Source organism: Gavialis gangeticus, unplaced genomic scaffold (assembly GCF_001723915.1).
Source record: "Gavialis gangeticus isolate Ggan-Ray unplaced genomic scaffold, GavGan_comp1, whole genome shotgun sequence".
Taxonomy (NCBI): domain Eukaryota; kingdom Metazoa; phylum Chordata; order Crocodylia; family Gavialidae; genus Gavialis; species Gavialis gangeticus.
Window position 1 is genome coordinate 9,652,782 of NW_017729005.1, and position 12,161 is coordinate 9,664,942.

Genomic DNA, 12,161 nt, shown 5'->3' on the forward strand with positions numbered 1-12,161 from the left:
CTGATCAGAAGCATTTTTTAAGTTCTAGCAGAAAGGAAAAAGTAGAGGTAAGAAACAGACTCAAAGTGCAAAATTCAGACCCAAATCAAACTACCTCTGCACCCTGTTTAAAAGCTATGTTTGTGTTTAGAATACAAGTTTGAAAAATTACAAGGTTCCAAACCTCCTTTTTTGATATAGACCCTTCTCCCAACATTCAAGGTATTCAAGCCATTACAAGCTATCTAGGATTTATTTTGCATTTTAAATACTTGATTTTAGATTGTTGCATAAGGGTTTGGGTCATACACTGATTTTTGTATTTGTATAATGTTGTAAGATGAGATGTGTTAGACAGATGTGAAGATGTCTCTGAAGTGAAAAAGTAAGGTGGAAGATAGCAATTAGACTGCCTTTTCCCTACCAGTGTGTGAACCTGGGAAAACTACAGGTCTAAGAACTCCCAGAACCATTTCTTGTGGACACAAACTGACAGGAAACATCCTATGTTTTTTTCAAGTGTCAGAATGGGTTGTATGGTATCAGACCAGTGTTTGGAAACTGAAGTTAAAAATTACTTTGATTTGCCAGATCACATGTCTAGTGGTAGAAGGGACCTGTGAACAGGGCCATGTCTTGACAGACCAAAAGGTGCATTCCTGGATTACATTAAAGTTGTGCTACCTTTAACACCACTTGACTCACATTGAGATACTAGTCCTAGAAATGCCTATGGACATGATTAACTTTACTACCAGTGTAGTCCTATTAAATCAACAACACTTTACGTAGCTATGCACGTATTTGTACGATCAGAGCCTAAGGTATGGGTTAGTACCTTTTTGAGTGTTTTAGCTCTCTGTACTGTAGCCTCTGAGTCCTAGGAGGACTTCACATTTTGTTGAATGAACTCAAATGAGATAACACAACTGAAAAGTATTTACTCTTTGTCCATTATGACATGGTCTTGGCTAATCAAATCACAGCAAATATATATCAATATCATATGTTAAAGTTATCTTTTGCAAAGCAAGGCCTTCTGATGACAGGGATTGACTGTGGGCCGAAATTTGTCCCTGTTGTTACTACTACTGCTACTACTACTTCTTGTTATTGTTACTACTATTACTTTTCCAATTTTTAAATTTCCCATTACCATAGATTTCGGTGATGTAGCACAGAGCCCTGCTTCTATGTTGAGAATGGTATTAAATGACCCTGCAGCAGCATAGAACCTTGGGGACCTCACTGGGACTAAAGAGGATGTACCGTGTATTTAAAAAAAAAAAAAAGCTGTTGATGGGCTCAAAACCCATTTCAATGCAAAATTTGGCACATTGGATATAGATGGAAATAATGTCAGTTATTTTTATTAGTATAAAATATAAAGAGAATTTTGGGTTAACCGATGACAAGTATTCACTTACTGACTTTTTAAAAAGCAGTTTCATGGAAAAAAAATACATATGAGAAGTAGCATTTTCATTGTGCCAAGAGAAAATTAATTGTGAAGTCAATTCAGCTCTCCCTGAGGTCAAAGAGAACTCTGCCAAGTCCCCGATCTGGTATAAAATGGTCCTGCTTTCAAGTGAAAGTATAAACATCTTTAATTTCCTCTGGATACAAAAGAAAGAAACCACTTAGATAACCAAAAAAATGCCTGAAAGCACATATGAAGAGCACATATTTCTTTCTAGGACAGTTCTTATTTCTTTCTGTAGTATTACTGTTAAAAGATTGTTTCAATAACTTGGATGAAATCACTTAAGTTTTCTGGCTTAGTTACCCCATCTGTGAAACAGGAATAATCCTCATCTAATCATGGAGTTACAACAAGGCACTATACACGTGCTAATTTTAGATAGTGAGAGAATACATCTTGATGATACTATTTGGAAGCAAAGGCGTGTGCAAGTGAAGGGGACAAAAACAGAAGAAAACCATGAAGCCGGTGTAATTAATATGTGTAAAAGCTCAAAGGTTAGTAATAAAAAAAGACGGTATGAATATGAAAGAGAGACTACTTTTCACTGAAAGATTTAGACAGAGGAGAAAATTAATGGAAATGGCATTGAATTTGATAGAATGAGTCAGAAACCTGGAGAAGGGGAAGCTGATTAAAAAAGATGGGAATAAGCAGGAAAGTACAGTTTTTATGCCAGTACATTATGTTGAATTTTATGTTATTTTATTGTACTGCCTCCTACCTGAGTCCTCTGCATTCTATAGCTAAATAGCAGTGGGAAAAGACTAGGCAAATAGCCTATTTTACTAAAATGTATATCAGATCCTGCCTACATTGAAAACTTGTCTCTCATAACATTTTCTACAGGTTTGAAGTATGCAGACCCCAGCTCAAGGGGTCTAGGCATACTTCCTTACCCATTATGCATAGATGAAAATCCAAAAATGTAATGGAAGAGGTCTCAGAAATTATCTTGATTATTCTTCCAAGAGCCTAAGAGCAGTCCCACGCAACGGGATGTGATCATAAAACTTTTGATGCAACATGAAAAATTCCACCCCATCCTAAAATGCTAAAATGACCACTGATTCCAGTATAAAGGAGCACTAGGACCAGGCCTGCAGTCCAAACAGACAAGACTCCTATTTACCATGAAAGCAATTTTGCTTCCAGCATCAGCCTTAAAACTGTAGGAGTGTGATGAAGTGTTATTCTAGGAATACAGACGCTTCTTTTTTATTGTAGTTTTTACAATTAACAGTAGGACAAACACTAAACGCTCAGTTCAGATATATTTCTTAAAGGACTTTGTGGTAGGGTTGGAGTGATGTTACAGTCATGATACTTTCATCTAGAAATCTCAAGAGAGATCAGCCATTTTACTTGTGAGATAATTAATATTTCCCTGTTTCTGCTGGACTGTAAAGGCTGAAGGACCAGCCTTTTGCATGGTTTTGCATTCTAGTATCTGTAACTTCACCCAAAATATAGAATAAAATTAAATACCTAAATTTAACTGAACTCAAAGGTGAGGGTAGGAGTTAAGGATGCTCAGTCATGGTGCTCAATACTTGGCCCTCAATGAATAATGACAACTGGTTTCCTCTTAGTGAAAGAAAAGACTGGGAGATAATCAGATACCATTTTCTAAAGTCTTCAGTGAGATCAGCTAAATTAAGCTTTATGTAAAGTAACCAAGTGAGCCACAAATAGCCTAGCAACTGATATGTAGTCAGAATGTGAAACTAGGTATTTTAATAATGCAGAATAAACTTTTCAAATCTTCTTTCATAAAAGGTTAGTTTTTGTAAACCACTTAGAATCCATTATGTATCTGGGTAATGATATTCCTTAGCAAGACAATTTTGCACCTGCAATTAAATGCAGACACACAAATTATGTCATTACCAGTCTAACATTGGGAACAATGTAGCCATAATTAACTGTGTCTGCAAATTTTGTAACTAACAGCATTATATCAGAGGCCATACTCAAAAGTGCCAGATCCTCACCTAATGTAAATTGATGTTATTTACACAAGCTAAGGAGCTAGTCTGACATGTATGCTGATTGACCCACATGAGACAAGATATGAAATCAGTAAGCGTAAGAAGTAAACTGAAAGAAGGCTTAATAGAGAGTGTTGTTTCCCATATGTTTTATTGAAAACTAGCACACACATTTCAGAAAAATAATTTGAACTATTTTAGTACCAATTGCTTTAAGCTGAACAGAGATTGCTTTACAGCTGCAATTACTCACATAATTATTGACTACATGGGTAATTAGTCAGGAGCACTTTGTTTTCAAGCTATTCTAAGTAAAAATGTATTTTGTATAATTAAACTAAAGAGATAGGTTTGTATTATTACTTCATTTTCCCAGATAATATAATCTATCAATATAGACACCCATTTAGAAAAATGAGTAAAGTGAAACAAGGGAAGAGAGAAAAAACATTAGTTTGATTTATTAATACCTACATCTTTTCCAAGAAAACATAGACATATCTGAGGAAGTCCATAGATGTTACATCTAAACTGGAATCCACGTTCTTCCTGGGTGCAACACCAGAAAAGCCAGTAGTCTGGATTAAACTGATCAAGGCTTTTGATAAGATCTTGAATGTATATTATATTTTTTTTTTAGTAATTTTGTCTTGTAATTATTTTTAAATAGAAAGTCCTGGTTCATAAGAGCACAGTAAACCGTTGAACACAAAAGTCATGTTTTCTTCATGCAATACACTAGTGCAAAATGCACTGTTGTGAGCAGAGCCACAGACTTGATAGGGCAAAGATATAAACTAGTTGAATGCTTGATGTTAAACTTTACATGTTTTTTATTTGCAAAAGGGCAATGACTGTGTTTTTCCTACGTAAGCCTACTTTGTTAAAATTTGAAATAATAAGCAATAAACAAGAATTTAAAAAGGATATGGTCAACAGAAAAGGAAGCATTTGCAGACTAAATGTTTATATTTTATGTTTTGTTAAAGGTAACTACATCTTTAGGCAGATGTAGCTCATGCTGTGTCCATTTCCACAGGAATATACTCTTCTGCTAACTCTTTTTTTCAATGAAGATTATGTGAATGCTTTACCAGACAGTTATACATGACACTAAAAGACTCAGTAATGATTTTGCATAATATAAAAGGATCCTCCATTACAGGTTTTTAACGTGTATTTGGTGACACAAGTGTTTTGTGCAAAGGGCAACTGAGGAAACTATGTTCTGTCAGCACTTTTCATACCATTTCTCTCCCCACCACCATTTTACTAATATGTGGGCTGTAGTAAAATGAGATTGACTGTGATTTCATTGAATAAGGATCTGTTTTAATGTTTAGTGCCTGTGTGAGATTAATTTACTTATTTAGAAGGATGGGGAGTAGTTTGCCTGTGTTTGCAATGGATTCAGAGGCACAAAATACTAGGATTGCTGCCCAACAGTTGCCTGGAGTGTATACATAAATCATTCATTATTCCTTTTGATTCAAGTATACAGTAATCCCATTGACTTTTGTTCTGTGATCCTTTTTTGAACAAAAAAAATGTATAAAAGCCAGGTAAGGCTGCAATTACATTGTGCTAATAAGACCTCTGTAGAGTTCAAAGTGGTAGAACTTTGACTTAAACAGGGGGCCAAATTTTGGCCTCTACCGCAGAGAAGTCCAAGAGAAATCAATGGGAGCTGGATAGATGCATCAAAAAGCAGCATTTAGCCACAGCATAACAGCAGAGATTTTCTGCCACAGAAGTTCCATCTCCTTTAAATGACCTGCTATGAAGTATGAATCTCAAAAGCTTCTTTTTTCTTTTAGATACTCCACTAAAATGACTGATTTAAAAATCTTTGGGTTGTTAGCTTTATTTTTTTTCTTTTTAAAAGCCACTTGCATTCTTCTGAAGGTTGCACAGACACATCAACTAGCAAAAAAGTCATTTCACTTTTGTGCCATATAGCCTTCAGTTTTATGTTGTGATAGGCATATTGAAAAGAAACTTCAAGATCAAAGGAAGTTTATTTTCCCAGGGTTTATTTAACACAGACTGTGGATAGAAGCAGGCACTGCTTGCTGAAGACCTACTTCTGTTGAATCCTTTGTTGTTTATCTCTTTTACTTGTTCCATCTGTCAGGCCATCTGCCTCCTCCTGACCCCTTTTTTCCATTTGTATTACAGGTCCACACATTCCGAGGTCCTCACTGGTGTGAATACTGTGCCAACTTTATGTGGGGGCTCATCGCTCAGGGAGTCAGGTGTTCAGGTAGCTTTAAACATTTATCCTTTTTTCTTTCTCCTGAAAAATACATATGTAAGTGTAATTTCTCAAGATACAGCAAGAAATTGTACTGTGAGAGTCCAAATGCTGAACTAACAACGAGTTGACCCAATCCTGAGAAGTATGAAACATGACACATTTATTTATTTATCTATCTTGATCAACAAGAAAAAATAGGACTCATGTATGTAGTGGTCCATACCCAGGCACATTTTTAGTAAGGTTGAGTAACAGTGTTGAGTGTCTTGATGATTATCCTCCCGCTTGTCATATGTAAAGACCAAAGAAACTAGTGGCACAAGGTTTCTGACTGTCAGCCACATTGACTTGACAAGCTTGACAAGAATATGTAAATGTGCAAGGAAGAAAAATGATGTTACATTTTCTTTTGGAAAAAAAAATTGAACCTTGTGTTTAAAATTGCAAAATTGGAAATAATCCCTTACTTATTTCCCCCCACTTATCCCTGGTTGCTTTATCCCCTGGTTTGCCCATGGTGACATCTTTACAATAGAACTTTGTAAATATGTGTACCGAACATTTTGGTCAGGAATTCTTATTAGGATCTTGCAAGTTGTCTTCTTTGTAATATTAATAAAAGTTCTTTTTACTTCTTAAGAAACAAGCTCTGAAGGTGGCAGAACCAGCCTGCAAATAGTCATAATAATTCATCTTTTTTCCCACCTACTGCTGAAAAATGTCCTTGTCTAAAAAAAAGACGATCACCTGTTACCAATGAAAATGCCATATGTCACTGGAAACCACAAATGCTAGCCTCATATCCAAAATAATTAGTTTCCTGATGTTTCTGTTTCTTTAGATTTCTTTTATTAAGATGCTTCTGCATCTTAATAGCTTTTTTTTAAAATTGGTTCACAATATAGTGAAAGCAAATCAGCTGACAATAAACCATAATAATTACTCCATAAGGTTTTTTGATGCAGCATTGGAAAATGTTTTGATGTTTTGCATACAGATCTAGTAACTGCATTCGACTGACCCAAATTTCCATTCTTTCTCAAATGCATATAATACTGTCTGCCTCTTCCTGCTCTGCATCATGGTATTTCTGAGCCTTGACAAATAGATGCCAAATTTAGCTCTCATGATTACTGACTTTGAGGGCTGAAGTCACTCCATATAAAATTGAGAAAGCAATTTGAGGGTTCTTCAGAATAAAGAATATTTCATAAGTGTAAGGTATTACCATATTTACTCAAATACAAGATAAGCCTCTCCCCCATCAGCATAAGGGGAAAAAAGCTCCTTATCTTACATTTGCTTACAAGGGAATCTCATTAAATATACTGCTAATCATTAAACTACTTCCAAAAGCAGCAAATGCTTAGTAATGGAAATCAACTATGAAGTTACTTAAATACAGCCAACTCTGAGTATGACTATGAAACACATGGCCCATATAGGGCAAACATACTGATAAGAACCTACCCCAAGGACAAGTCAATACATCCTATTTGAATAGAATATATGTAAGGTGTACTGTGCTCAATCCCCTTCAGAGCTGACTCATTTTAAAGTCATGGTGAGTCACAGTATTGAATACATTTTTACTTCCTCTTCACTCCCACAGCTGAACAGCACCTTTCTCTCTCATTTCCAATGATTCTTGTTTCTTCACCAGGTGTAAATGTCTGGTAAACATCACCAAATGGGGCTCCAAACATTTCACCCAGAATCCCTCTGTTGCCTTCTCAGCCTGTCATATATGATTAGTATGGTCCCACATCCTCTATATTGTGGAGCCAGACCAGGTTGCCCTGGATGTCATCTGTATATACATTTTTGGAGGATCCCATGACCAGTGAGAAGAACACCTAGTTCCAGTCATGAGTGGGGGCTAATTAGCACATGGATCCTTTGTGGGGGGTATCTGGAATACACACACATGCTGGGTAGTGCTGAGATGTGGAGTCACCATGGCTTGAAATGCCATGACTCTAATGGGGCCCAGCACAATGAGCTGCATGATAAATCATGAGCCTTTTGACTTCGGGTTATCATAGTTTATACTATATATAAGTAAGTACAAAAGTGCTGCTTAAAAGTGTGTTTATGGAGTACCTGTGCTAAAATGTGCAGCAGTTTCAAAAAAAGATAAAATACACCAATTTTTGATGAGCTAAGATTATACGTACCCATAGGAATTTGCTTGTATACAAATTACTACAGGCATGTTTATTTCAAAAGTCATTGTTTTTAAAATTGCCCTCACTTCCAGGTGCTTAGGGAGAGCAGGATCTGACAGTGAGGGGGGAGAAGGGCCTGCAGAGGGAAGAAGTTGGAGGGGCATAGGGTAAAAGGGCCATCTGATCCCCCCCAGACTTATTTTTCCTGCTGTAACAGTGAGAGGCAGCCAAATTCAAGGCATACCTCCAATAATTAGATTCTATACCTGGAAAATTATAACAAATTTATAATAGAATCTAATTATCAGTGGATCATCATATATATTGACCCTGACTATATTTAAGTAAATACAGCAGTAAGTACATGGCCTGCTTACTATATTTATCTACTCTCTCTTGTCTACCTGTATGTTGGTTAGTACCAAGGAAAAGACTATTCTAAATGCATACAAAAATTAATAGTAATTTGTGGTTGAGATTATCAAGCCCTAAATAGAAATGTCTTCAAATTGACCATGTGTGTCATACAGTTGGATTTATTTCCATTATTAAAAAAAAATCTTGTTTATGGAAAAGCTTAATTATTTAATATGATACCTAATGCTCATATGTATTTAATTACCAGCATTTAACTCTAAGTAACCAAAAAAATTTTTTAACTGCACATAAAATGTTTTGAGAGAATACTGAAAGTAATAAAGGGAATATCCTAAGTGCAGCTGCCAGATTTTCTTAAATTTTACTAAACAGTGATGTAATATACAGAAACCTCAGAGGATGGAGCCACATAAACTATACCTGTTTCCATTAATACAGAAGATTAACATTGACTAATAGTTTAATTTTGTGTGATTAATAATTCAAGGAAAATAGTATTTGGATGTATTGCAAGTAGTTCAGCAAGTAAATCAGCATGCAAAACAATATTTACATTACTGGTGATGACTTCAGAAATATTAGGGTAGTTGAAAGGTTTCAGTCTCAGTGCCTTGGTTATTTTTGCATACTATCAATGAAAATTGCAACTGGAAATCAATCAAAATAAAAAGCAAATGTCTGCAAAAAAATGCAACAGATGGAGGTGCCATTTGCCTTATTGATGCCTATAAAATTATTTGGCTGACTTTGGAAACAATCAGAAAAAATTCCATTTATGGAAACCAAATATAGATATTTAAGTTAACAGAAATTCACCAATGTATTCTAGGAAATAATTTGACTCTCAGATAAGATATCTGAATAATTTTGTACTGTGCATGCTTTGATTTATTCTGTGCCTTTCACAGCATTTTATATGCACTTCAGTCACCAGTGAAAAGCTGACATGTCTGAGGTGAAAGGCAGCAACCATTTAGCAGAATATAATAAGATACTGTACCTTGAATGAACCACCTGAAATAACCACATGAATGTAGGTGGTCACGTGATCCTTAGGACATGCTAATCCTCATAAACAGGGATCCTGGATTTCTCTGATTAAAAAAAAAAATCCCCAATTTTCAGATTAAAAAAAGTAACCCCAAATCCATATTTTTTTCCTTGATTAAAATGAAACACCACTAATGTTTATTAGTGGTGGTTATTAGTGGTTATTATCAGAAGCACCAGTAATAAATAAATGGTGTTTCATTTTAATCATGGAAAAATGCGGATTTTGGGTTACTTTTTTTAATGTGAAAATTGGGTTTGTTTATTTTTTATCAGAGGAAGCCAGGATCTCTGCTCATAAACTATGTATTGCTATACCAGCTTTCTCAGACTTAGGTATCTGAAATTTGGTAACTTAACCCCAATTTAGACACCTGAATAAATGTTGTAATCTGATTTTAAGTGGTATCACAACAGCTCTAAATGACTTCAGTTGGAGCTAAATTTGCTCAGCAATTCTAAAAATCCATGGGAAGCTCCATATCTTGTTAACAAAACCTGTGGTATGTCAGTGTAGTTTCTGAATCTCTGTGCTCCAACTTCTCACTTCCACAGAATCCCAGCTTTGAAGTGATCCTCTCTCCATAGCTGGATGTCACCAAATCCCATCAACGCTGTTCACTGAATCAACCAGAGGAGTCACGAGGAGCAATGTGAAGAGTTTTTTGGTGTTTGCTTTTGTTTTGTGAGAGGGAAGGCAGTTTTGCCCTTTGCTTGGTATAAGTTAAAGAAATCAGCAGTTAGACATAATCAGTCAATCTTAATATTAATCCTGGCAAATTTTATTTACAGACTGCGGGTTAAACGTACATAAACAGTGTTCCAAATATGTACCCAATGATTGTCAACCAGACCTGAAGAGGATCAAGAGAGTCTACTGCTGTGACCTCACCACACTAGTGAAGGCCCACAATACACAAAGACCCATGGTTGTGGATTTATGCATTCGAGAAATTGAAGCAAGAGGTTTGTAAAATTTTAAAATCCATTCAACTTGAACACAAGGTGACCACATCAATAACATTACCTGAATTGCAAAGAAAAAAGAACAGAAACTTACCAAAATTAAATCAACTTTGTTTTGCATGTTAAATTAGAGAAAAATAAATATGCCCAAGTGCAGTAGAAGAAGATTGAAGAATCTGAGTACAAATACTACACCATTTTGCAGCATGTAATTTCATAATGTAAATAATTTAAATAGCTTTTTTTTTAATGTTAGGTGTATATTTTGCATGTAATACTTAAAAGGGCAGACTTCAAAGAGAAACCTTAAGGTCATTTATATGTGTCCTTTTCATTTGTTTTTTTACTATTGTCAGCTATGAGGGTTTTATTTACTTTTCAAAGTAATCAGATTTTAATTCAAAACAAGTTCTGAATAATCTAATTTTAACCTTTTCAGAACATCATATGTAAAAGAACACAGCTAATGGAAATTGCTCATACAAAATGTGAAAAAAAGGTTGCAAGCTTCTCAGGATAGTAAAATTCACAGTACTTTCTGGGCTTGACTGATAAATGCCACATCCAAGACAGGATGTCGCAGACAAAAAAACCCACTAGCTTGTGATAGGGTTTTACTAAACTGATATGCATGCCATACTTACTAAATATCATAACAGCAACAGCCAAATGATCATATGATAATGGCCATGTGTATGCCTTTGATAGCTAATATGTAAATAATGATAAACTACATTCCCGTGCTAGTCATCTCTTTTGCATAGTAATCCCGTAATGGTGAACTGATGACATCGCAGTAATCTGCATGGCAACACACTGATATCAAACATAGGGATTTCAAAGCTACACATCTTCCATTAAAATAAACAGAAGACATGCAGTTAAATCCCCAGAATTGCTCTGCAAATCTCAGCCAAGATTATATCATCACTGCAAGAACAAATAGATAAAACTGGGTTTGAGAGGGAACATGCTTGATAATGCACTTGATCTATTATTTTTACATGCATCAGTTACAACACAATCTTTTTGCCTTCTTTAATTTTCAATAGTGTAATTGCTGTAATAACTTTTTAAAAACCTTTTTTGGAATATTGATTTTGGTCTTAGAATAACTTCAATACCCTACAAAGGATATTGGGTGCTGGTAGGTAATCATAAAGGTATGCTCACAAGAAAAGAATCATTGAGTTAAAATAAGTAACATTCTCATAGATCACTTTACCTAGTGAAGTGATCTCTTCTGCCACCTTCCTTCCTAGGAAAGAGGGAGATGCTGGGCATTACTAAGAAACAGATCTCCAGTTATGAGAAGAACAGCAGGCAGGATATATTGTTGTGCAGAAGAACAGTACATGCAGTACATAGATTGTATATCATTTAAAATTGAGAGCACAAATGGGACTAAAGGAAGGCAGAACCAGTTGCTGGCATCTCCATTTATCATTAAAAACATGGACACGGGGGAGAAAGAACTAAGAGCAGTAGCTACAGACAAGAATACGAAGGTTTCCTAAAGGGAATGAAAAATAAATGATCATATCTTACACTGCCAACACCTGCAAATAGCAATATTTTTCATCTTCAGTTATGTATCATGTGTCTGCCTAATGAAACCATAAAATGTAACTATTATCTTTTAAAATGACCTAATTCTTCTATAAAAATTTCAGAAGTTTAGAATTTGAAATGTGCTGTATTTTATGCATGTAGTTATTACCATAAGAGAATCACCACATTTTTATTGATTTTTTTTTTAAAGATGTTTAAACCTGAATATTTGTTAGTGATTGAAATAAACCTAATAGTTTTTTTCTTTGTAGGTTTGAAGTCAGAGGGTCTTTACAGAGTCTCAGGGTTCACTGAGCACATTGAAGATGTTAAAATGG

At 35.2% G+C, this 12,161-nt stretch overlaps 1 protein-coding gene across 2 annotated transcripts in view; it reads left to right on the forward strand.

The window, feature by feature from the left end:
- Window positions 1-12,161, forward strand: part of CHN2 (chimerin 2) — a 292,674-nt gene that overhangs the window by 245,312 nt on the left and 35,201 nt on the right. Inside the window, exons 8-10 of one of the 2 annotated variants that reach the window (XM_019508643.1) lie at window positions 5,632-5,716; window positions 10,099-10,272; window positions 12,096-12,161. The exon at window positions 12,096-12,161 is cut by the window's right edge and continues 1 nt beyond it. In XM_019508643.1, the coding sequence (XP_019364188.1) occupies window positions 5,632-5,716; window positions 10,099-10,272; window positions 12,096-12,161 (325 nt within the window). The remainder of the gene's footprint in view (window positions 1-5,631; window positions 5,717-10,098; window positions 10,273-12,095) is intronic. The other variant, XM_019508644.1, reaches the window with a different exon arrangement.